This window comes from Moschus berezovskii, chromosome 22, assembly GCF_049115385.1.
Source record: "Moschus berezovskii isolate FMDL1 chromosome 22, NW_MosBer_1.0, whole genome shotgun sequence".
NCBI lineage: Eukaryota > Metazoa > Chordata > Mammalia > Artiodactyla > Moschidae > Moschus > Moschus berezovskii.
Window position 1 is genome coordinate 2,099,978 of NC_142481.1, and position 24,221 is coordinate 2,124,198.

At 42.6% G+C, this 24,221-nt stretch overlaps 2 protein-coding genes across 5 annotated transcripts; both read right to left on the bottom strand.

The window, feature by feature from the left end:
- Nucleotides 1–607: 607 nt before the first annotated feature.
- ZNF471 (zinc finger protein 471) lies at nt 608–14,889 on the bottom strand. The gene is made up of 5 exons (XM_055410580.2): nt 14,766–14,889; nt 12,963–13,054; nt 10,188–10,314; nt 8,544–8,639; nt 608–4,730 (listed from the first exon to the last, which is right to left on the bottom strand). Exons 2-5 carry the CDS (start codon nt 12,993–12,995, stop codon nt 2,869–2,871), a joined length of 2,118 nt encoding a protein of 705 aa, XP_055266555.2. The 5' UTR covers nt 12,996–13,054; nt 14,766–14,889; the 3' UTR covers nt 608–2,868.
- Nucleotides 10,397–23,934, bottom strand: LOC129545991 (uncharacterized). 4 transcript variants are annotated; one of them, XR_016035859.1, is made up of 9 exons: nt 23,848–23,934; nt 23,233–23,417; nt 23,040–23,143; nt 21,683–21,809; nt 21,294–21,389; nt 16,154–19,180; nt 15,122–15,268; nt 12,963–13,054; nt 10,397–10,676 (listed from the first exon to the last, which is right to left on the bottom strand). XR_016035859.1 is itself a non-coding variant. In XM_055410638.2 (6 exons), exons 3-6 carry the CDS (start codon nt 23,082–23,084, stop codon nt 18,078–18,080), a joined length of 1,371 nt encoding a protein of 456 aa, XP_055266613.2. In that variant the 5' UTR covers nt 23,085–23,143; nt 23,233–23,417; nt 23,848–23,934; the 3' UTR covers nt 16,080–18,077. The 4 variants fall into 4 exon arrangements, 1 of the variants encoding a protein (XP_055266613.2); XR_016035861.1 differs by lacking the exon at nt 10,397–10,676 and having other exon boundaries at nt 12,962–13,054; nt 23,040–23,125; XR_016035860.1 differs by lacking the exon at nt 10,397–10,676 and having other exon boundaries at nt 12,962–13,054; nt 23,840–23,921.
- Between the last annotated feature and the right edge of the window lie 287 nt (nt 23,935–24,221).

The following is a 24,221-nucleotide window of genomic DNA, read 5'->3' on the forward strand; positions in this document are numbered from 1 at the left end:
AGTTCCACTCTGAACAGGCATCATACGTACTCCGTGGACTGGCACCTTCTGTCCTCTTAATGCGTCCAAGGAAAGAGCCATCCAGACCTCAGCTGATGAGCTGTCTTTCTGTTGCTGTGAAGGCCTGTTACTTTCATGGCACAAAGTAGGATTAGATGCCTTATACTGCTTTGCTCCATTTCACCCAATAACCACACTTTCATTATAATTCCACACTTTCTAAGAATCTTTGGCCTGAAACCCACTCAGTGCTAACCAATTTCTATACTGGTTAGTTTTCCTTGGTAGACAGCAAAAGAACTTAATCTTATTTTAAAATGCTGGTAGGGGAACAACCTAGAAAGAACATGAAACATTTTAGCTCTAGGAAGCAGAGCAGTGGGAACTCGGGAAGCATCTTAAAAATTGTGGCCAAGAGATGATTCATAGTCAGCTCCCGCCTGTGTCCCAAGAGAGAGTGTCTGACTGGACTAACGTGAACTGTGTACCAGCTGGTGACGCAAAGAAAACCTCAGGGAATGACATCAGAGCAGCCCAACCAACAGGAAAGGAGTCTGCGCATGAATGGTTTCCATTTGCACTGCAGACAAAAACAACATAGTTCACATTAACTTTAAAGAGTTTATGTGCTTTTAACTATGCCATCATATTACACAGTTACGAAAATTACATTCTCAACAAACTACAAGGCATAGTTTTGTGAGTATAGAGATCCACCTCATTCTTTTCAGTGACTGCATAAGAATCTAATTAACCGATTTTCCAAAATTAACTCATCAATTTACTACTGCTGGATACTTAAGCTGTTCCAAGTTTTTAAAAATTCTGTGGTAAATGTACATCTATATTTTTGTGCCTGTGCTTTTTGAGAAGATAAATCCCTAGAATTGCAGCAGTGATTAATTGATTACACTTTATATGTTGATATATAACACCATGTTAAGTGTTAGTGTGCTAGTTACTCAGTCATGTCTGATTCTGTGTCTGATGTCTGTGACCCCACAGACTGTAGCCCACCAGGCTCCTCTGTCTGTGAGATTCTCCAGGCAAGAATACTGGAGTGGGTAGCCATTCCCATATTGCCTTCTAAAATGGCTTTCCACCTATTTACCCTCCCAACGTATAAAAATGTCACATCTGTTAACAGTACTGGATATTATCCATAATGTATGTGCTGGTTTGTGCTGGTGGTGAGAACTTTAAAGATTTCCATTTTTCTGATCATTAGTGCAATTAAGATTTTCCTTGACTGTTTTAATTTCTTCATTTAGAGTTGCTGTCATACTGTATATGTTATCTGACTTTGTCAGACTGTGTCTCTTGCTGCTTTACAATAGCATTTCTTTTTTAACTTTTTGTTTTGTATTGGGGTATAGCCAATAACAATCTTGTGATAGTTTCAGGTGGACAGCAAAGGGACTCAACCGTACACATACATGCATCCATTCTCCCCTGAACTCCCCTCCCATCCAGGCTGCCACATAAAGCAACAGCACTTTTTATAAGGACTATATCCTTTGTAATATATGTATAAAGTATCTGTCATGTGTCTTTTCACTTTGCATACAGTGTCTTATACCATGGAAAAGTTTAAATTTTCTACATGGTCCTACCTAACACTGTCCCTCTTCATAACTTCTGGACTCTGTGTCTCGCTTACTGAAGTCTACCTGAACTCAAAGGGACAGAAATATTCTACATTCTCTTCTAAGAAATTTAATATCGTGTTTCCTATTGTATCTTTAATCTATATGGAATGAACTTCTCTGTAAGGGGTGAAATGTTGATCTGACTTTATTTGCAGCTGGATAATTGTCAAGCACCATTGAAGTAATCTATCTCCCCCACTGACACATGAAAAATAATTCCTTTTGCAGCTAACTAAATTCACGGGGATACAATCATTTTCAAAAATTTCCTTGTGATGACTTCCTATTTACCATTCTACATTGATTTTCAGAACAAAATTGTCAGTGGAAAATTATCCTAAAAGAATTGTGACTGGAATTGACTGAATGCACAGACATGTTTACAGTACTAAAAGCTCCTTCTAGAAACATGGATCTCCATTTATTCATAACCTCTGTTCTCCTTAACAGAGGTTAGAAGTACTCCAAAATAATCCATTTCCATTATTTCTTTCTCTCTAGAACAGCTTAATTATGATTCCTTGAAGGCTCAGCATTAACCTGTGAAACCAGGTGTCTTAAAAAAAGGGCGAGACTATTCAAGTTCTCTGCTTCTTCCATTTTAAATATTAGGAATTTTTACTTTTTGCCTTTACTAAATACAGTCTTGCATTATTCCCAGTTATTTTCTAATTTTTTTGTTTCAGTCTCATCCAGAGTTCTAGATACTTCCTAAAACATACTCTATGTATTAGGTCATGTTGAATTTTCTCACCAACAAAGGAATACAGTCATATATGTCGTGGTATAAAGCTTTCAATGTGTTAATGTTTAAGCTTGAACACATGCTAATCCTCATCATTCACATTGTTTCTGTTTCAAAAACTGTTATGGTCTCCAAGTACATATACTGTCTTCCAGAGTTCACTGCTTAAAAACAGCTTTCAAGCAGACTCTGAAGGATACTAAGCTATCATTATAGACCATTTAGTCTGGGTCAGGCACTATGCTAAGCACTTGGTATGCATCAAGAAGTTTAAATTTTCACACCAAGGGTTTTAAGAGAGTCATATAATTACATTTACATTTGAACAGACCACTGTGGAAGTAGTGTGAAGAATGAACTTGGAGGGGACAAAAGAGGATGCAGAGAGACCAGTGTTTAGACAACTGGAATAGACCAGATGAGATGACCATGTTTTGGATTAGGGCAATGAGGATGGAAAGACATGGATGAATTCTAAAAATACTCAGCAGACATATCCCCAGGACTTGGTGATGCAGGGGATGGGGAAGAGCTGAGGGCCTGAGATGGCTCTGTAGCATGAATCTTATGATGATGAGCAAGGTGCACACTTTGTCTGAAGACTTCTCCGCATTCTTTACATTCGTAAGATCTCTCTCCAGTGTGGATTCTTCTATGTAGATTAAGGTGTCCAATCTGGTTGAAGGCTTTCCTACATTCCTTACACTGATACGGTTTTTCTCCAGAATGAATTCTCTGATGAACAGAAAGCGACTGTCGATGGCTAAAGGCTTTACCGCATGCACTACATTCGTAAGGTTTCTCTCCTGTATGACACCTTTGATGACAGGCAAGTGATGATTTTGTTCTGAATGCCTTCTCACATTCAACACATGCATAGGGCTTTTGGCCTGTGTGAAGTCTCAGATGCTGAGCACGGGATAAGCTGTCGCTAAAAGCCTTCCCACATTCAGTACATTTATAGGGTTTCTCTCCTGTGTGAACTCTCTGATGTTGGATAAGGCGGGTAGCCTGGCTGAAGGCTTTACCACATTCAGTACAATCATAAGGTTTCTCTCCAGTATGAATTTTATGATGCTGTGTGAGGTGTGCCCTCTGGTTGAAGGCTTTCCCGCACTCCTTACATTCATAAGGTTTCTCTCCAGTATGGATCCTCAGATGGCTAGCAAGGTGTATGCTCTGCCTGAAGGCTTTTCCACATTCCCTGCATTGGTAAGGCTTCTCTCCAGAATGCACTCTTTGGTGCTGGGTGAGTGAGGCACGATGGCTGAAGGCTTTCCCACAGATGTCACATTCATATGGTTTCTCTCCTGTGTGAATTCTCTGATGGACAGTCAGGGATGAGCCATAGCTGAAGCTTTTCCCACACACATTACATTTGTAGGGTTTTTCTCCAGTATGAATTCTCCTGTGCTGAATAAGTCCTATGTGATCGCTGAAGGCCTTGCCACAGTCGATGCAGTCAAAGGGTTTCTCCCCAGTGTGATAATATCTCAAGTGACGGATAAGCAATGTGTTCTGCCTGAAAGCTTTCCCACATTCAATACATTCATAGGGTCTTTTGCCGGTGTGACACCTCTGATGTCGGGCGAAGGATGAGCCATCGCTGAAGGCCTTGCCACATTCCTTACATTTATAAGGCTTCTCCCCAGTATGAATTCTCCGATGCTGAGCAAGGTGTGCAGGCTGGCTGAAGGCTTTTCTACACTCCTTACATTTATATGGCTTTTCTCCAGTATGAATTCTTTGATGTTGAATAAGATGTATATTTTGGCTGAAGGCTTTCCTACATTCCTTACATTCAAAGAGTTTCTCTCCAGTGTGTATTCTGTGGTGCTGGACAAGGTGTTGACTCTGGTTGAAGGCCTTCCCACAGTCCTTACACTCATATGGTTTCTCTCCAGTATGAATTCTCTGATGAACAGTAAGAGATGAGCTCTGGGTGAAGGTTTTTTCACATTCATTACATTTAAAAAGTTTCTTTCCTGCACACACTTTCTTGTGTTTTAATACCATGGAATTTTTGGAAAAGTTTTTTTTATCTGACTTGTGATTATTATAAATATTCTCTTCTATACTGCGTAGAGGAACAAATTTCTCAGGTTTGTTATATCTGTGGTCTATTTCCACAGTGAGGGTTTCTTTAGGAGGGCTTCTTTCTTGCCTGATAAATGTCTCTTGGCTTAACAACTGCCTCTCAAAAAGATCTTCACATTTCCAATTTTCTCCAAAAGTAGGACACTCAAGTTCATAGCTTGCAATTCTCTCCATTAACATATCATCACACACAAACTGCTTCAGAGGTAATTCTTGTATCTCATGTATAGATTCCCAATCTGAAAGATTCAAAAAACCAAACATTTCCTTTACCATGGGCTATAACAAAGGAAAAATTTAACACAGAAAAGGTGATTTGAAAATAATGAACTCCAAAAAATATTTGACGCACAGGCATTTCAACTGAAAAAAATATGTAAGCAGACCCCAGAGAATGAGAGTTCATAGAAGAACGTGGAAATGGTGATTTAGAAAATTAAATGTAGGATAACAGAGTCCTGAAGGTGTAGGTTGCAATGGTAGTAATATTTTATGCCTGCATTAACGTAACAGACTATACATGAAATTCTCTTCCTCTATTCTCTCCCTCTTCTAGGAGACTTGCATATAGAGCCAGGGTAACTTTCTTAAAAAAACAATACTACCACATAACTCTGCCACTCAAAAATCTCTGTAGACTCCCTGAAACCACAAATACCTTATGCTTTGTGACTTCTCTTGGAGTTTAGGCAAAATCCTAGAGTCATCTCTTCATAATCAGAAAATAGCATTCCCATAAGCCATTTCCATGTATTTTAATAAAGTAAATGCTCTTCATTTCTCATAGATCCCTGAACTTCAGAGTGCATATTAACGGATTTTTCCATTCATCATCTTTCTCTCACCAGCCGAGGAAAACTATCACATCTTAATAGGGTTCTGCCATATGTCTTTTTGTAGAAACTAGTCTTACAGAGATATGTGGGTTGATATCACTATTATTAATTAAATGCTTATTTACTACGACATCACTACCTTTCTTACCTTGTGAGATAGAATATAAGCTTTCAGGAAGAAATAAATGAGCCTTATATACTACTACTAAGTCATTTAACGTATATCAGAGGAACTCAGGCATAAGTAAGAAATTCTTGATAAATCTATAAAGAAGAAATGTGTATAGAAGAGGTGACACTAAGAGAAAACTTTAGGGAAGAGGTGATATCACGAAATATAATAACAAATTATTGATTAATCCAATGCTCCCTAAATAGTTTTCTACCACATGTCAAGGATGGGCAACACTAAAGTAATTAAAGACAGTTGTTCTAGAGAAGTACAGAAAGTTATGAGGAAGACAAGACCAACAAACCAAGTAATTTGAGAAGAAAATATATCAAAAATGAATCCATGTGTAAAACTAGTATAAAAGTGCAGAGATGGGAGGGATCAAAACTACCAAAGCAATTAAGAAACAATGAGATATTAACAAGCTTCCTCCCCAGGTCATTCATGGTATCAGGAATACCAAACTTCAATAATTCTAGAACTGGGCCCATGAGAGTTCAATAAACCAATTCCCTATGGTTTTTCTTACATAGATGGACTAAGGGGAGAAATCCGAGAAAGCAGAAAGATGATAGTGTCATCTGCTCCTCCCTCAAATTTACTTTCTTGTCGTGTGAAGGTTGTCTTCATGTCCAGCCTCCCATGGAGAGCCATGGTTGTCCCTTACCTTTTTGGCTTTTCTCAACATGGATGCCAAGCTATCTTAATCACTGAATAATACTTAAAGCCATACTGTGACTCAAATGTCCGATCAGATTTACAACAGGCTTCTTTATCCCCTTTCCCTCTTCCTGTATCTGTTCTTCACATGGACACTTATTACCTCTTATCAGGAAAGTTCCTCTTTTTGTTTTCCTCTTTAAGGCAGACAGTAGCTTCCTACATAACCAAACTATAAATCGTGTCTAAACTGAGCTTATTTCCCTCCTAATATTTGGAGGATCCTAGAAGTATAGGGTACACATCATCCCCAAATGTAAAGATCAAACACTGTTACAGAAGTGAAAGGAGAATTTCATGAAGGCATAATTATCATGTGTGATCTCAACATTCCCTTGTCTTTGTGAAATTCAGATTCAGCGGGGGAGGCAAAAAAGAAGCACACACCCCCAAAACAAGTTAATTACGGGCTCTCCTGAGTGTTACAAAGAAAATAAACAGAGGCTTCATAGATCATACTTGGGTTGGAATAGGGAAATATTCATTATATGAGGTGGTTAGGAAGGTCTCCAATGAGATGACTTTTGAGCTCTGGCCTGAGAGCTAGGCATAGACAGAAAGCCAAGAGAAGAGCATTCTAGGCAGAGAAAACAGGAAAAACAAAACCCTGAGTGGGAAAGAGCTTGTGAGTTCAGAAAAGGGGACCTATGGGCTAGAGCAGTGCTTTTCAACTGTACATCAGGCACTTGTTGAAAATGATAATCCTAAGACACTGCCTATGATCCAAAAGGAATCAGACTTGGAACTCAGACTGCCTCTAACCTCATCTGGTCTCTCACGGCTTAGAGACTCAGGATGTGGGAATACCTGTAACACATATGGAACATACCTTGATACCTTGCATCATGAAGAAAACTCTGGGCTAAAGTACAGTGAAAAAGCTAAAACATAATGGAGGATAAGGCTGGAAAATTAAGGAGCTGGTAGGATTTGGATTTTTCCTATTTGCAACAGGCAAGAGAAAAATGATTTAAAGTAGCAGGGTATGTTATGATTTGCATGCATTATCTAACTTTGGAGTTAAGATTTAAAAAACAGAGAAGCTTATGTTAAGTCAGTATGTTGAAAGGAAAGAGGCGATGGGAAGGAGCTGGATAAAGATTTTTGCAAAATGAGTTTTTAGAAGACAGTCAAGATCGCCGGGAGAAATAACAGTCTCAGATATGCTAGTGATACCACTGTAATGGCAGAAAGTGAAAATAAACTAAAGAGCCTCTTGATGAGGATGAAAGAGGAGAGTGAAAAAGCTGGCTTAAAACTCAACTTTCAAAAAACTTAAGATCATGGCATCCAGTCCCATCATTTCATGGCAAATAGAAGGGGAAAAAAAAGTGGAAACAGTGACAGATTTTATTTTCTTGGGCTCCAAAATCACTGCAGACTATGACTAGAGCCATGAAATTAAAAGACACTTGCTCCTGGAAAGGAAAGCTATGCTAAACCTAAGCAGCATATTAAAAGGCAGAGACGTCACTTTGCTGATAAAGGTTCGTATAGTCCAAGCTATTGTTTTTCCAGTAGTCCTGTATGGATGTGAGAGCTGGACCATAAAGAAAGCTGAGCGCCGAAGAATTGATGCTTTTGAACTGTGGTGTTGGAGAAGACTTGAGAGTCTCTTGGACTGCAAGGAGATCAAACCAGTCCATCCTAAATGAAATCAATCTTGAATATTCAATGGAAGGATTGATGCTGAAGCTGAAGCTCCAATACTGTGGCCACCTGATGCAAAGAGCCAACTCACTGAAAAAGACCCTAATGCTGGGAAAGATTGAAGGCAAAAGGAGAAGGGGGCAGCAGAGGATTAGATGGTTAGATAACGTCACCAACTCAATGGACATGAATGGAGCCAACTCTAGGAGACAGTGAAAGACAGGGGAACCTGGCATGCTACAGTCCAGGGGTCAGAGTCAGAAAAGAATGAGCAACTGAAAAACAAGTAGAAGAGAAGATATTTGAGGAGTTCATGCTAAGAAGTCAACTTTCAGTTTTCTCCCAGGTTTGGAAGGGTTGACAAGAAGAGTTTCTTTTTTTTTTTCCTTTTAATTAATTTAATTGGAGGATAATCAGTTTACAATATTGTGATGGTTTTTTGCCATACATCAACATGAACTGGCCACAGGTATACATGTGTCCCCCCTCATCCTGTACCCCCCTCCCACCACCCTCCCCACCCTAGCCTTCTGGGTTGTCCCAGAGCACCGGCTGTGGGTGCCCTTCTTTGAGAAGAGTTTCGAAGAAGCATAAGAAAGGAGGAAAGATCACCTGTGCAAATGGCTGAGCCACTGCCTAGAAAGGATTCCCCTCCCTAGTTCTCCCACACTCACCTGGGAATGGGCTTCTCATCTCATTCTCCATCATCATCCAGGGCTCTCTGCCTTGCTCCAGTAAGGAGATGACATATGGCTTAGAGAGACAAAGTCCTGCATACAGAAAAAGATATGAAATTGGCCATGTTTTGTACATTTCAGCTGGTCCCTTAATTCTGATGGAATGACATGATAGAAATGAATAGTTCGAGGAGGGACAAACTATATAAAGCTTCTGGTGTAGTTTAGTGGGGCTGCCAATAGTCAATCCTATAAAAGTGGAATCATTTTCTAAGAGACTGGAGACAGAAATTCAGCCCAGCATTTTTAGAAGATCATTGGACAGCAGTAAGTGATATAATATAAAGGACCCCTAGAGACAGTTTGGAGATGGCTGGATGGCATCACCGACTCGATGGACATGGGATTGGGTAGACTCTGGGAGTTGGTGATGGACAGGGAGGCCTGGTGTGCTACGATTCATGGTGTCGCAAAGAGTCAGACATGACTGAGCGACTGAACTGAGAGATTGTCTGGAGTTTGAGTTAACTGTCTGATTAAAAAACAAAATCAATATTCTTCAGAGGAACGTAACAGAATCCTGAAACTCTAAATATTATTTATAGTGTTCAGGAAAAGATCTAATTACTCCCTAAAACGTGGAAAGAGTGAATCATACTCAGAAAAAAAGGCAATTAATGGAGACCCAACCTGTGACGACACAGATGCTGGAATCAGTAGACTAGGATTTTAAAACAGCCATTATATCTATATTCAAGAATATAAAGGAAAATACGCTTGTAATACTCTGGGCAGCAAAATAGAAATTATAAAAAAGAACCAAGTAAAAAATCTAGAATTGAAAAATACAGTATCTGAAATTTAAAAATTCACTAAATGGGCTTAACAAGACATTGAAGAGGACAAAGAAAGCGGCGGTGAACTTGAAAATGCATCAACAGAAATTATCTAAGCTGACAGAGAAAAAAGATCTTTAAAAAGGAACACATCCTTAGTTACCTAAGGCACAATATCCAAGGTTTTAACGTGTGCAACTAGAATCCCAGAAGGAGGAGAGTAGAAAAAAATTAAATAATGATCAAACATTTCTCAAATTTGGTGAAAGACATACATTTATTTTCACAACGTTTAGTGAACCACAAGCAAGCAGGATAAAAGGGGCCTCTAGACAAGGGAAAGCTAAACTAGCCAACGAGGTGGCCTTACGGCTGAAAAGGGTGTTAGTTTCCCTAAGAACATCTAAAGCAATTTTCAGCTTGTGCCTCACTAGTTCACTTTCTGCAAGTTAATAAAAATATACAGATTTTAAAGCAATATTCTGAATTCATAACAATCTGGCTACATTCCTGGTGAACTGTTATGTTGGTAACACTACTATAGGACAGAGGAAACAAGCCAGCACAGGAGACCAGTGAGCGTCTCAACATGCCCTGTGTTCCCAACTGACTAAAGGGCCTGCTCACGAAATATCTGATACACACCAAAATCACTGACTCAACCTGAAATGTTCACCAATTCCTGAACATCCTCTTCATTTTCTAGATTCAATTCTGATCAACACACAATAAATTAAAAAAAAAAAAAAAGTAAAGAGTCCCTAAGGGTAAATCTGAATTATACAGAGGGGGAAAGAATCCTCACCCAGTGATACCAGGCTCTGATAGTTCTCCAACATCATACTCCTGTACAAACTTCTCTGAGCAGGGCTCAGCCATTCCCATTCCTCCTGGGAGAAGTCTATTGTCACATCCTTGAATGTCACCAGGTCCTGAAATAACACAAAGACCTTCTGGATCAAGCAATGCTCATGTCCACACGTGACTTCAAGCTTAAGCATTAAGTTGGCCCTACATTATGTGAGAAATAGCCCTTAGAGGAAAAAAAACCTTAAACATATAATATTAAATAGTTCTTATTGAAGTTTCTGAATTGTATACAATGGTGCTAATCCATTTCTCTTGTGTGTGTGAGTGTGTGTGCTCAGCTGTGTCCGATTCTTTGCCACTCCATGGACTACAGCCCACCAGGCTCCTCTGTCCATGGAAGTTTTCAAGCCTGGGGAAACACGGACAGATGGCCACAGGGCAGTAAACAAGGGCTTCAAGGAAGGCTGTGCATCTGTGGTTGAACCTTCAAAAACAACAAAAAAGAATATTTAAGTTGATATTATGGAAATGGTACTCTAGGGGATCCTAGTGTTTTAAGGAGAAGAGGCATTGAACTGACATGGCTGGGTTTTTTTGGTTGACACAATAAAAAATATAGTGCAGTTTTTTGTTGTTGTTGCGGGGGCTTGCCGAGACTCAGGGCTTGTGGGATCTTAGTTTCCTAACCAGGGATGGAGCCCAGTCCCAGTAGTGAAAGCCCAGAGTCCTAACCACTGGAACGCCAGGGAATTCCCCGAGAATGCAAGTGTTTTTAATGCTGTACCATTAAGAATGAACTAGCATGTCCTGCCACACCTCTGATCTGGATTGCAACATGAGAAAGCACCCCGTGCAGGACTGCAACACATCCAACACATCAATACTAAATTTGAGTACAAGTCAGTATATATTTAGACAATATCAAAATGAAACCAAAAAAAGTTATTTTCAGTTTCTTAAAGACAATGCCTAGTTATAATCACCAGCAGATTGAGACCATTTTCTCTTTTTTTTGGTCAGTTTTGAGAGGTTCGCAGGGTTTTCTTTTTTAATTGAGATATAGTTGACAAACAATATTATACAAGTTTCAGGTATACAATATAGTGTTCACAATTTTTAAAGGTTATACTCCATTTACAGTTATTATAAAATACTGGCTATATTTACCTGTGTTCTACAATATATCCTTATAGCTTATTTTATATATAATAGTTTATAGCTCTCAATTCCCTACCCCTATCTTGTCTCCTCCTCCCCCCTAGTAACCACTACTTTGATTTCTACATCTGTGAGAGTTGTGAGAAATTTTTTAAAGTGTTATGGGCATTTTCATCTTCACATTTATTTCCAATGAAAATACTAAAAATCTTTGTAATGCTCAGTGTTGTCATTTACCACAACATGGATGGAACTAGAGGGCATTATCTAAGTGAAATAAGTCATAAAAAGACAGACAAACACTGTATGATCTCACTTAACTGCAGAATCTAAAAAAACAAAACAGAAACTGACTTTGGATAGATCCCGAGCTAGAACTGGTAGTTGCCAATGGAGAGGAGAGCACAGCATGGAAAAGTGGAACAAAAAGAAGTAACTTACAGTGCAGAAACCTGGTAATACTACCTCAACGAGGCACTCAAAGTATAGGAATAAGTCACGTTGATAGTATGAACCCCTGATGTATGATACATGATGAAAATGAAACTCTGTGATCTTGCTTCTAAAAACACATCAGGCCAGTCGAATCAGAGGAAAAAACATCAGATTTCAGAGATGTTCTGCAAAATACCTGAGAACCTCTCAAAACTGACAAGGTCTTCAAAAAGAAGGAAAGTATGAGAAACTCACGTACAAGGAGACAGAACTACTAAATGCAATGTGGTACCCTGGATAGGACCCTGGGACAGAAAAAGGACATTAAGTAAAAACTAAGGAAATGTGAACAAAGCGTGGACTTAATAATAATCTATCAATGTTGGCTCATTAAGGGCTTCCCTGGTGGCTCAGCTGGTAAAGAATCGCCTGCAGTGCAGGAGATTCTGGTTCGATTCCTGGGTCGGGAAGTTCCCCTGGAGAAGGGATAGGCTACCCACTCCAGTATTCTTGGGCTTCCCTGGTGGCTCAGCTGGTAAAGAATCTACCTGCAATGCGGGAGACCTGGGTTTGATCCCTGGGATGGGAATATCCCCTGGAGGAAGGCATGGCAACCCACTCCAGTATTCTTGCCTGGAGAATCCCCATGGACAGACGGGCCTGGCAGGCTACAGTCCATGGGGTCACAAAGAGTGGGACAGGACTGAGCGACTAAGCATAGCACACACCAAACTAATGTAAGATGTTAGAAACTGGGGAAGCGGAGTGTGATGTATGTACATACTCCTGGCTAACTGCAAATTTTCTATTGTAAAAAAAAAAGTTTATTTGTAAAAAATAAGGGGAGTGCTCTCTGGGAGAGGTGGGAACCAGGCTCTTAGATAAGACTTGTTGTTGTTCAGTCTCTGTCATGTCCAACTCTTTGTGACTCCATGGACTGCAGCAGGCCAAGCTTCCCTGTCTTCACTGTCTCCTAGAGTTTTGCTCAAACTCATGTCCATTGAGTAGATGATGCTATTAACCATCTCATCCTCTGTTGCCCCTTTCTCCTTTTGCCTTCAATCTTTCCCAGCCTCAGGGTCTTTTCCAAAGACTGTTAAGGGATTTTCATAATACAGCTTTACTAAATCCTAAACATTAAGACTGCCTTTTAAGGAAGAGAAATGAAATAACTAACCTGGGGTATGGCTTTCACTAGTTCAACTGTCATCTTCACCTTCTTTTCCTGGTTTCTCTCTTGGAGAACAGCACTGTCCTGGGAGGATAAGGCTGGAAGAAGAAAAGGGAGAGTGAGAAGATGAGGGCTTCTCTTCACTCCCAGGATCACCAGCGTAAAAATTCTGTCTTCCCCTACCTCCTCCCAGCCTTCTTTGGTTTCACTGCCCACATAACCGGGAGATTACAGGCAACCAATTGTGATGAAGGGTCTAATTTATAACTCTTTCTCTTAAGCTCGAGGTCCTAAATTTGATCTTTTCTAAAAGTTGCATTCTCATTCTTAGGTCTTAATATGAATAAAACTAATGAGATGTGCTAGATACTCTGCATACATTATCTTCTCTCACTTTATTTTAAAAAATACTCCCATGAAATTGTTGTTTTCTCTAGTTTACAGGTAAAGGTGGACTCTTTCCTTCCCACATCTCCGCTTCATGCTTTGATACAGTCTACAGTTTGAAAATCTGACTCCTGAATGCCATCAGAGGACAAGGTTCTCCTCCTCCTCCTGCCAAACCTTTGCTTTCCTCCATGACAATGGATCCTTTAGCACCCAATTCTACCATCTTCCCTCTCATCTCTGTCCTCAACCCCTCAACCCCTCCTTTCTGTCACCCAGAACTGAGTGTGTCCCCTGCTCCAATCAGGAGCTCCAGGTACCCCACCTCTTGCTTCTCAGTGGAACTCTTGGGACTGGGAGCAGGGAATTCTACCCCAGGATTCTTATCCTGGCAATACACAATTCCATAAATAAACATGCACAAGGCGGCCAAAGTTATCAACCTTCCAAGCAGTCTCCCCCGAAACACCAGTCACACAGGGCCTATTACAACCACACAGGGTGATATACAGACACTGACGCAAGGTCTCACATACCCCCGATCACACGAAAACACAATCACAAGCATCCAATGGAAGGCACACCATTGCAGTCACACCACCGCCCCAGAGCGGTCACGGACAAACACACATGGTGATCACAAACATCACACACACAATCCCTCAGTCTCTCACACACCCACGGCTCACTGCCCTTCATCTCTGCCTCCCTCACACACGCACACTCCACGACCTCACAGAGGCTGTATTTGCAAACCTCGGGGTGGCGGACCATGGTTCAGTCTCTCTCCTACTCACTTTGGTCTCACACATTAGTTTCTCTCTCTCTCTCTCAAATACACAGTCTCAAAGGTCTCTGTTTCTGAGACACATGGATTTCTCGCGCACATGGATACACAAACACTGCAACTGCTACCTCTAACACACGCATACACAATACACACTGGTCTCCCTCACACGCGGACACATGGGCACTGTCACACAATCTCAGCGCCGGACACACGTACTGCAGTCTCGCCCGCTCACACCAACATGTTCTCGGTCCCTCACACACATCACCCCCCACGATCTCTCAGCCTCCCCCGGGGCCCCACGCACTGGCTGAGCTCTCACACACCCGTTTCGAACTCTCACACCAGCACTCCCCGGACGTTCACAGCCCAGTCCTGCCTCTCGCGCTCACACACCCCGATCCAGCCGCCCCAAACGGCGATCCCGGTCCGAGCCGCAGCCTCGGCACACCCGCGCGGGCCTCTGGGAAATGTAGTCCGCCCGGCAGCGACGGCGCAGCGGTGCCCAGGCCGGGGCTCCACGGCCGGGCTCAGAGCCGCCCGCCTCGGCTGCCCTGCATGGCCCGCGGGCTCAGACACTAGACCACCCTGCCCAACCCACGAGCCTCCCCCCGGAAGCCAACCGCCCTTACCCGAAGGACTTCGGTAGCCGACGCCCGGGAGACCAGTGCACAGGCTCCGAAACCTCCCCAGGTGTGCGAGCAGTCAGGCGCGAGGGGCGGGGACAGGGCGTGGCCTAGCCGAGGGGGCGTGTTCTTAGGCTGTTGAGACGGAGAGGCGGAACCTCAGCGTCAGAGCGGGAGTGCCTCCGCACTCACGTGATTACGCCCGAGGGGCGGGGCCCAGGATATCAGAGGCGTGACTGCGCTTGAGGGGCGGGGCTCAGGGTATCAGAGGCGTGACTACGCCGGAGGGGCGGGGCCCGAGGGCTCAGGGGCGTGGCGCGGCGGGCCGCGAGTGTACGCAGGCGCAGAGAATGAGAACTTACCCTCCCCTCTCCTGGAGAAAAGCGTCCATTGTTACGGGAACGGACAGTCCTCTGTGAGCTGATGTGCACCTGTGATGTCCCGCTGTCTGTGTCCGTATGACCGCGGTGTCGCTCGAGTGCGGTCCTCTGACGTGGGAGCGTGATTTTCTGTGTTAAGTTTTGGGACCGTAAGATAAGTGAGGGAACCCCTTCTGGGATGACATGTTATTACACCAAATTAGTACATTTCTCACTTGCAGAATGGGAATGTCGTTATTATCACTCTTCAGAAAGTATTCTGTTTGGAACCTGCACTGGTATTGAACCCCATTCTGCCCCTGATCAGAGTGGAAATGGCCCGTGGTATGAGATACTAAGAAAATAGTAGAACTAGTAGCGGACTTGGAAACTGAAGCAAGTAAGGAAAAGCTGCTGCTGCTGCTAAGTCGCTTCAGTCGTGTCCGACTCTGTGCGACCCCATAGACGCAGCCCACCAGGCTCCTCTGTTCATGGCATTTTCCAGGCAAGAGTACTGGAGTGGGTTGCCATTGCTTTCTCTGAAAGGAAAAGCCTAAAGGAAATCAATTCTCAATATTCATTAGAAGGACTGATGCTGAAGTTCCAATATTGTGGCCACTTGATGCAAAGAGCCAACTCATTAGAAAGAGCCCTGATGCTAGGAAAGAGTGACAGCAGGAGGAGAAGGGGATGACAGAGGACAAGATGGCTGGATGTCATCACTGACTCAATGGACATGAGTTTAAGCAAGCTCCTGGAGATGGTGAAAGACAGGGAAGCCTGGTGTGCTGCAGTCCATTGGGTCACAAAGAGTTGGACATGACTAAGCGACTGAACAACAACAAATGAAAAGCCATTCAGGGGGATACAGCAGAGAACCCATAAAACTCCCCACCCTCTAAGATCTTACTTTCAAGTGAATGGAAACAAACCAGAAGAGAATGAGTAAAATAGTGTATTGAATGGTGAGAAAGACTGTGGAGAAAAAGAAAACAGGGAAGAGGAATAGCGAGTAGAGAAAATGAGAATATTTACCGTTGAAAAATGAATAGTCAGGGCACTGAAGTCTTCAATCTTCATGCAGCTTTTCATCCTGAATTTCAACATCAGCTCATTTAGGAGTAATTCCTTACATGGAATCTACTGTTATAGTCTCAGTGGAAAGAATCTGCCTGCCTAAGGAGACATGGGTTTGATCCCTGGGTTGCGAAGATCCCCTGGAGGAAATGGCAACCCACTCCAGTATTCTTGCCTGGGAAATCCCATGGAAGGAGGAAGCTGGCGGGCTACAGTCCATGGGGTTGAAAAAGAATCGGACATGACTTAAGAGACTAAACAACAATGGGTATGTATTCTCTGGTGCATGCATTTTATAAATGCTTTTATATATGCACTGAAAAGAAAAAAGTGAGAAAAAAAATCCTGTGTGCTCAGTTTAGGAATATCCCCTAACATCTATTAATATGATACACCTTATATCTGTCCTAGTGCTGTTCCTTTGTGTCAGCCTCTTGATTCTTGCTCAAAGGTGATGGGTGCAGTGATGAGATCGTTAAAATACAGCAGCTGTAGGAGGAAGTGTGGGAGAAAATTCAGGAAAGCCCTTTTGTTGGGTAATTCGAAGCTAAATCTGTGACCAGATCTGGACACCATTTTTCAGATGTATTAAGTCATGGCTGTTTGTCTTTTCATACTTTGCAACATTCAAGCTCCACCCCGCCCCTTGCTAAAGATGTGAACTTGTTGGCATATGTGTCTCTCCCATCAGGACAGAAGCAAAAGCCAATCTCTTGGCCTCATCTTTGGCTGTCAGGACACCTGCATTGTAAACTTGGTTTCAGGGCATTAAATGTGAAGGTACACAGACTCAGGGCCAGTAAAGTCATTTGTGCAGTGCTGCTGTTCATTAGTGATGGCAGCAGAGTAGGATTCAGGTAGGAGGCTAGAGTTCTCCAGATTGCAGGATAATGGTTTCATATTCTGCTTTTAACTTGCTTTGCTTCCTCCCTGTCTTCAGTTATTCCATCCAAACAGCTCTTTAAAAAATTATTTTAATTGGAGGATAGTTGATTTACAATACTGTGTTGGTTTCAGGTGTACAGCAAGGTGATTCAGTTATACATACACAAATATCCACTCTTTTTCAGATTCATTTCCCATTGTTGTTGTTCAGTCACTAAGTTGTGTTCCACTTTTTGAGACCCCATAGACTACAGCACACCAGGCTCCTCTGTCCTTCACTATCTCCAGGAGTTTGCTCAAATTCATGTCCATTGAGTCAGTGATACTATTCAACCATCTCATCCTTCCCCTCCTGCCCTCAATCTTTCCAGGTATCAGGGTCTTCTGCAATGTATCAGCTTTTTGCATCACGTGGCCAAAGTGCTGGAGCTTCAGCATCAGTCCTTCCAGTGAATATTTGAGGTTGATTTCTTGTAGGATTGACTGGTTTGTTCTCTTTGCAGTCCAAGGGACTCTCAAGAGTCTTCTCCAACACCAGAATTAGAAAGCATCATCAATGCTCAGGCTTCCCTGGTGGTTCAGACAGTAAAGAATCTGTGTATAATGGAGGAAACCCAGGTTTGATCCCTGGGTTGGGAAGATCCCCTGGAGAAGGGAATAGCTACCCAATCCAGTATTCTTGCCTGGGGAAGACTGTAGACTGAAGACAGAATTCCATGGGCAGCCTTCTTTATGGTCCAAGTCTCACATCTGTACACAACTACTGGAAAAAACCATGGCTGTATTTCCTTTGTAGCTTATTACAAAACATTGAGTATAGTTCCCTGTGCTATACAATAGGTCCTGGTTCATTATCTACTTTTCAGTGAACTCCTGAGACCTTGAGAATAAACTGCTTTTCTAAGAGTCAGAGTCAACCGAGGCTGCTTGTTTTCAAGATCTTGACTGATGGTTAGGTAACTGCAATAGTAACATTTTCAAGTCTGGTTGGCTTTGGTCAGTATTCTCCCATATGAATTTGCTGATGTCGACTAAGGTGTGACCTGCACCTGAAGGACTTCCCACATTTGTGGCAACTGTAGGGCTTTTCCCCAGTATGAATCCTCTTATGTTGACAGAGCGAGGAGGAAGTGCTAAAGGCCTTCCCACATACATCGCATCTGAAGGGCTTCACTCCACTGTGAGTCCTGTCATGCGTCACCAGAGAGGAGTGGTTGTTGAAGGTTTTCCCGCACACCTGACATTCGTAGGGTCTCTCTCCTGTGTGACTCCGCCTGTGGACAATAAAATGGGACCTGCAGGTGAAGGCCCGGCCGCATTCCTGACATGTGTAGGGCTTCTCACCAGTGTGGGTCCTCTGGTGCTGAGTGAGCTGCACGAGGCGGCAGAAGGCCTTTGGGCAGTCCTCACACTGATAGGGCTTCTCTCCGGTGTGAGTCCTCTGGTGCTCCGTCAGGGAAGAGAGACGGATGAAGGACTTGGTGCACTTGCTGCATCTGTAGGGCTTGTCTTCAGAGTGGATCTTCTGGTGTCTGAGGAGCTGGGCGCTCTGGGTGAAGGCTCTGCCACAGGCCTTGCACTTGAAAGGTTTTTCTCCACTGTGGATTCTCTGGTGGTCTGCGAGGGCGGAGGGGCGGCTGAAGGCCTTTCCACACTCGCTGCAGCCATGGAACTTCTCTCCAGTGTGGATGATCTGGTGCTGGGTGAGGTGTGTCACCTGGCTGAAGGCCCGTGTGCACTGCCCGCAGGTGTAGGGCTTTTCACCAGTGTGGGTGCGCTGGTGTTGGGCGAGGTGGGCCTTCTGGTTGAAGGCTTTGCTGCACTTGCTGCACTGATAGGGTCTCTCTCCTGTGTGGATTCTCTGATGCTGGATGAGCGTTGATCGACGACGGAAGGATTTCCCACACTCGAAGCATGGGTAGCATTTCTCTTCCTTCTTCATCTTCTGATGGACGAAGAGGTATGCCCTGCTGCTGGAGGCTTTTCCGTATTCTCTACCTGCGCTTCTCGTTGTTTTCATCACTCTTTCATGATGGTATGTTTCTCCTTTCATCCTCTTCCTTAAAGACAACTCCTTGCTCTTCTGTGTTGACTCACTCTCTGAAAACGAACATATAAACACATTAATATAAATAAATGTACATATCCCCACTGCTGAGAATCTCTCCTTAGAAAAAGGTTCTAGTATTTAAGGGTATATGTACAAGGACATTTATTGTCATACTCTACTAATAGAAAAAGCTAGAAACAAATACCCGTTTATTCTTATTTTTAATTAAAAAAGTTTTTTTACTGTGGAAAAATACACAAAACATGAAATTTACCATTTTAACCAATTTTAAGGGTGCAATTCAGTGGCATAAATACATTCCAATGTTGTGCAACCATCAGCACCATATATTATCCTTATTTTAATTTGAAATGCATTTTAAGTTTTAACTTTAAAAAATTGAAGTATAGTTGATTAATAAAATATCCATTGAAATAAATTATACTGTGAGACATAAAGATCTGTTGTTTAAGCCACCTGGTCTGTGGTGTTTCTGTTATAGCAACTCAGACAGACTAGGACAGTCATCAAGGGCTGACATGGCCCAGACTGCCCACAAAAGCTGGGTACTGTCCACCCCACCAGTTCTCAGCTGGGGCATTTGCAGCGGCAATCTTCCATGAAATGCAAGAGGTGCACCCAGGACTTGGCTTGAAAAGGTCTAGACGCTACAGGTGAGCTGCATACACAAGTGGCCAGACTCCTGCACCATCCCCCAGGGATGTGTTTATCTCTGGCCACTCTGGTGTGTGTGCAGTAACCACTGTGTTTGAAATTATCCAATCTTGGTTCCTACTTTGTCAAGGTATCTAAGAACATCTTTTTTTAAACTGGAGCATAGTTGATTTACAATATTGTGTTAGTTTCAGGTGTACAGCAAAGTGACTGGATTATACATACATATACATACATCTATATTCTTTTTAAATTTCCTTTTATATCCATTATAGGTTATTATAAGATACTGACTACATAGTCGTTTGTATCTGTGATTTCCATACTCCTTATTTATCCCTGCCCCCACCTTTCCCTTTGGTAACCATTGGTAACCATATTGTTTGTTTATTTCTACTAGTCCATTTCTGTTTTGTTAATAAGTTCTTTGTATCATTTTTTAGATTCCACATATAAGTGGTATCATATAATATCTGTCTTTCCTTGTCTGATTTACTTCACTTAGTATGATCATCATCTTAGTATGATACTCTCAACCATCCATGTTGCTGCAAATGGCATTGTTTCATTCTATGTCTGAGTAATATTCTACTGTATATGTGTACACTGCTTTATCCATTCATCTGTCCATGGACATTAAGGTTGTTTCTGCATCTTCAACATTGTAAATAGTGCTGCAATGAACACTGAGGTGCATGCATCTTTTCAAATTAGAAATCTCTCCAGCTATATGTCCAAGAATAGGATCACTGGATGATACAGCAGCTTTATTTTTAGTTTTTAAGGAATTTCTATAGCGTTCTCCATAGTGGCTGTATCAGTTTACATTCCCACCAACAGTGTAGGAGGGCTCCCTTTTCTCCACACTTTCTCCAGCATTTGTTATTTGTAGACTTTTTGATGATGGTCATTCTCACCCATGTGAAGTAATACGTCATTGTAGTTTTGACTTACATTTCTCTAATAATTAGCAATGTTGAGCAGCTTTTCATGTGCCTGTTCTAAGAACATCTCTTACTTCCCCTTGTTAAATAGTAAATTCCTTGATGGGTTCTAGTCTCTTACAAAATTTCCTTTCTTGGCCAGAACTAGAGATCGAATATGTTTGTTGATGGAACAGTTCTTGGATGGATATATTTCTTCAATTTATCAGAGGTGAGACTGAGAATTTTTTGGATACATAAAGAAAACAGAAGTTTTGAGATATCTTTCTGAGGAAACAGTCTTATGAAATGAACGAAAGATAAAGTGGTGAAAAACAATCCAGAGGGTAAAGGTGGAGAGCTGATCACAAACTTACATTTGGAGGCAATTATTTAAAAAGGTGGGTGAGTTGAATAGTGAATGAGGATGAGAGCTGGATCCACTGGGGACCTCAGACCAGAGGCCCTCTGAAGGAAGATGCCCAGACACCTTAAAACTGGTCATCTCAGAAGGCAGCTGGCCTTTTGCATGTACATCCTTCCCTCAGCTTGGGCCCAGACTCACCTGACCCTGGAGCTCCTGCATCTTCCTCCCTCATCACCCAGGACTGTGGCCCTTGCTCCAGTAGGAAGGCTGTGTTGGGCTCAGCAACAGATATGCCTTTGAAAAGAGAAAGAAATGGCAGTTGGTTATGCCGTTATTACCCAAGAATTCATCTCCTACCATGGGAATCAGGATCAAATCCCTTATAAGAATGGACAGGAAAAAAAAAAGAATGGCCAGATGAAATTTGAAGGTTTTTGGAAGGACAGTAAAAAGGAAGTTGTCCATTTCTAACTATGCTCTTTATGGGACACGGAACAAAAAGTAAAGGCCACTGTAGGTCCCTAGAGATTTCCAATAGGAGGAGGAAGAAGATAGGCAGATGTGAACTAAGGGCTGGGTGCACTTACCCAGCCAGACCAGGTTCTGGTAAGTCTCCAACATCACAGCTGTGTACAGTTCTCTCTGAGCGGGGTCCAGGAATCCCCACTCTTCTTGGGAGAAGTCGATGGCCACATCTTGGAATGTCAGTGATCGCTGAAAGTGCAAACACTTTCTTACCCACAAGGCCCGAGGGAGAGTGAAGTCTTGGCTGAAAAATAGCAGGTGCTGCATAGGTACTGTGGCGTGTACTGGAGGATCCAGGGTTTGTTGTTTTCTTTTTGCCAAATACAGATACATATTATAGATAGTGAAAAACAACTCTTTGTGTAAGAAAAATTATCCTGTATTATCAACCAAATTGTTAAAAATGGTCGTGGATCCTGTTTGAGGAAAGCATTTCAGGAACTTATTTGGAAAACAAGGATTTTTGAGGAAAGCATGAACCACTGCACCTCTACACTGAGTCTGTAGCCTGTGGTTCTAATTAACAGATCCTGGCCTCCAGCTGCAACATCCAGCAGGATCTCCAGTCTCTAGCCAGCAGTGCTGATGTCAGACTGGCCCCCACATCCTCACTGGTAGGAAACAATTCTTTAATCAACTGTTTCTCCTGCCAAATAGGGATTTTGTATAAATTGGTGGTGTTTGTGGACTGACAAACACTCCTGAGTTTCTCTAAACTCTGAAGACAAAGGAAGACTGTCAGCAACCTGGATCTTAGTTCAGTCCTGAATGGGTTTTTCCTCCAACTGTAGCCCAAAGCTTTACATATGTCTTCCTGTCCCTATAGAGTTTACCAAATGTGTAAATGTATGTAGATGGAATTTTACCACCTTCTAGATTCTCTAATTGTTTAGTATATTCTATAATGTCTAATACATCACATCCTTAAAGTCATTTCTCCATTTTTTTCCATTTATCCATTTATCTTAACATTAAAAAAAATCTGAATATAAGGTCAGCATATACTTATGCTCAGTATTTAATGGTGAAATTTACAATGAAATGTGGAAACTGTATACTTAAAGAAACTCGATTATAGATAAGTACATTTCATAATTTACTAGAATCCTGGAAAACATATTTGTTTAAATATGTGTTTGTGTGAAATGGAAACTGTTCTCCAACTAGTAAGGAAAAGAAAATCTCACTTCTTTTAAAATTTGTCCTTGAATGTGAGATTAAAGCTCAGGGCACTTGATAGCAGCAGTATTTATGAGGATTTCTGTTTTACTAGATGACTTTATTCTCTAGGGTTCAGTTCAGTTCAGTCGCTCAGTCGTGTCCGACTCTCCGCGACCCCATGAATCACAGCACACCAGGCCTCCCTGTCCTCTTTATTCTTTAGGGCCTCATTGTAAGAAAACACAAACCATAACTCACCTGTGATGTGCCTTCCAGAGGTCCAGTGGCCATACTCCCCTTCATGAGGCCTCTCCCTTGAAGAACAGAGTCCTGTGAATATGGAGCTGAGGAGATGGAAGGAACTATCAAAAAAAAAAAGCATCAAATTTGTGTCATTCTCTCTTATCTACCCCCCTGTAAAACATCAAAACAGAGCAGTGCTCAATCACACCTTTTTTGAGATTTACTGGTTCTCCAAGTTGTGAGAGATTCCAGTGCGATGTCTCCACATCTGTTCCTCAAAATGGTCACTGATGAAAATGACTGTAACCACAGTTACTGTGCTGAGGGCTTTACGTGTATTTCCTTCACACTCCGTCATGGCTGAGGCAGCCATTCCTGTCTAAATGTCTGTCCCTGAAAGTGCATGAGTGGGAAAACTGGTCAAATTAGAAAAAAGTCCAATAGATGGGTTCACAGTATCTTGATTTCTTAAAATGAAAGTAGACTTACAACATTGTGTTAATTTCAAGTGTACAACACTGATTCAGTTTTAGATTTATATATTCGTTTTCTTCAGGTTTTCCCCCTTATTGTTTAGTTGGTATAAAAATTTAAACGAATAGTCACACAGCCTTTCTAGAGCTCAGAAGAGTCCTCAACAAACACCCACAGAAACCGTGAGCCAAATCCCACAACCACACGGAGAAACAACCGTGCAGGGGGACAGGACGCCACACAAACCAATGGGGACACCCCAGGTACACACGTGCCCAGCGACCACTCCCACCCCACCCTCTCACAAAGCCCATTCCACTCGCCCTCCAAGGAAGCCTTACCAACTCACCCACAGCGCTTCCGCCCCTCCAGGAATCGGCCGCGACTCTGGGCGCCCGCGCAGTCTTCCCTCCTCCGGCCCGCTTGGGCACGAAACCACGCCCCCACGGGCGACCTCGCACCAGCGTGTCCTTTACTCTCGGGTACCTGACCCCGCCTCCATGGGCGTCAGTACGCATGCGCGCTCCGTTCCAACGCGCCTCCCCGTCCCATCCCTGGGTCAAGCCTTGGGCAGAGGAGTCCAGCTCATTGACAAACCCAGACACTCCCAGTCCTGCACTCTGCCGTCGCTACCAAAATCCTACCCCCTAGCGGGCCAGGGGGTGTCACGATGGCGTGATCACTCACCTGGAGCCAGACATCTTGGAATGTGAAGTCAAGTGG

Bases quoted from the DNA above. Each gene is read 5' to 3' on its own strand.
- ZNF471 (XM_055410580.2), bottom strand. From the start codon at position 12,995: ATGACAGTTGAACTAGTGAAAGCCATACCCCAG. The intron at 10,315-12,962 runs GTTAGTTATTTC...GTGTTATTTCAG, and splicing joins TAGTGAAAGCCATACCCCAG to GACCTGGTGACATTCAAGGA. The intron at 4,731-8,543 runs GTGAGTGTGGGA...TGAATCTTTCAG, and splicing joins GATGAGAAGCCCATTCCCAG to ATTGGGAATCTATACATGAG.
- LOC129545991 (XM_055410638.2), bottom strand. From the start codon at position 23,084: ATGAAGGGGAGTATGGCCACTGGACCTCTGGAAGGCACATCACAG. The intron at 21,390-21,682 runs GTAAGTGCACCC...CTCTTTTCAAAG, and splicing joins CCAGAACCTGGTCTGGCTGG to GCATATCTGTTGCTGAGCCC. The intron at 19,181-21,293 runs GTGAGTCTGGGC...GTTCGTTTTCAG, and splicing joins TGCAGGAGCTCCAGGGTCAG to AGAGTGAGTCAACACAGAAG.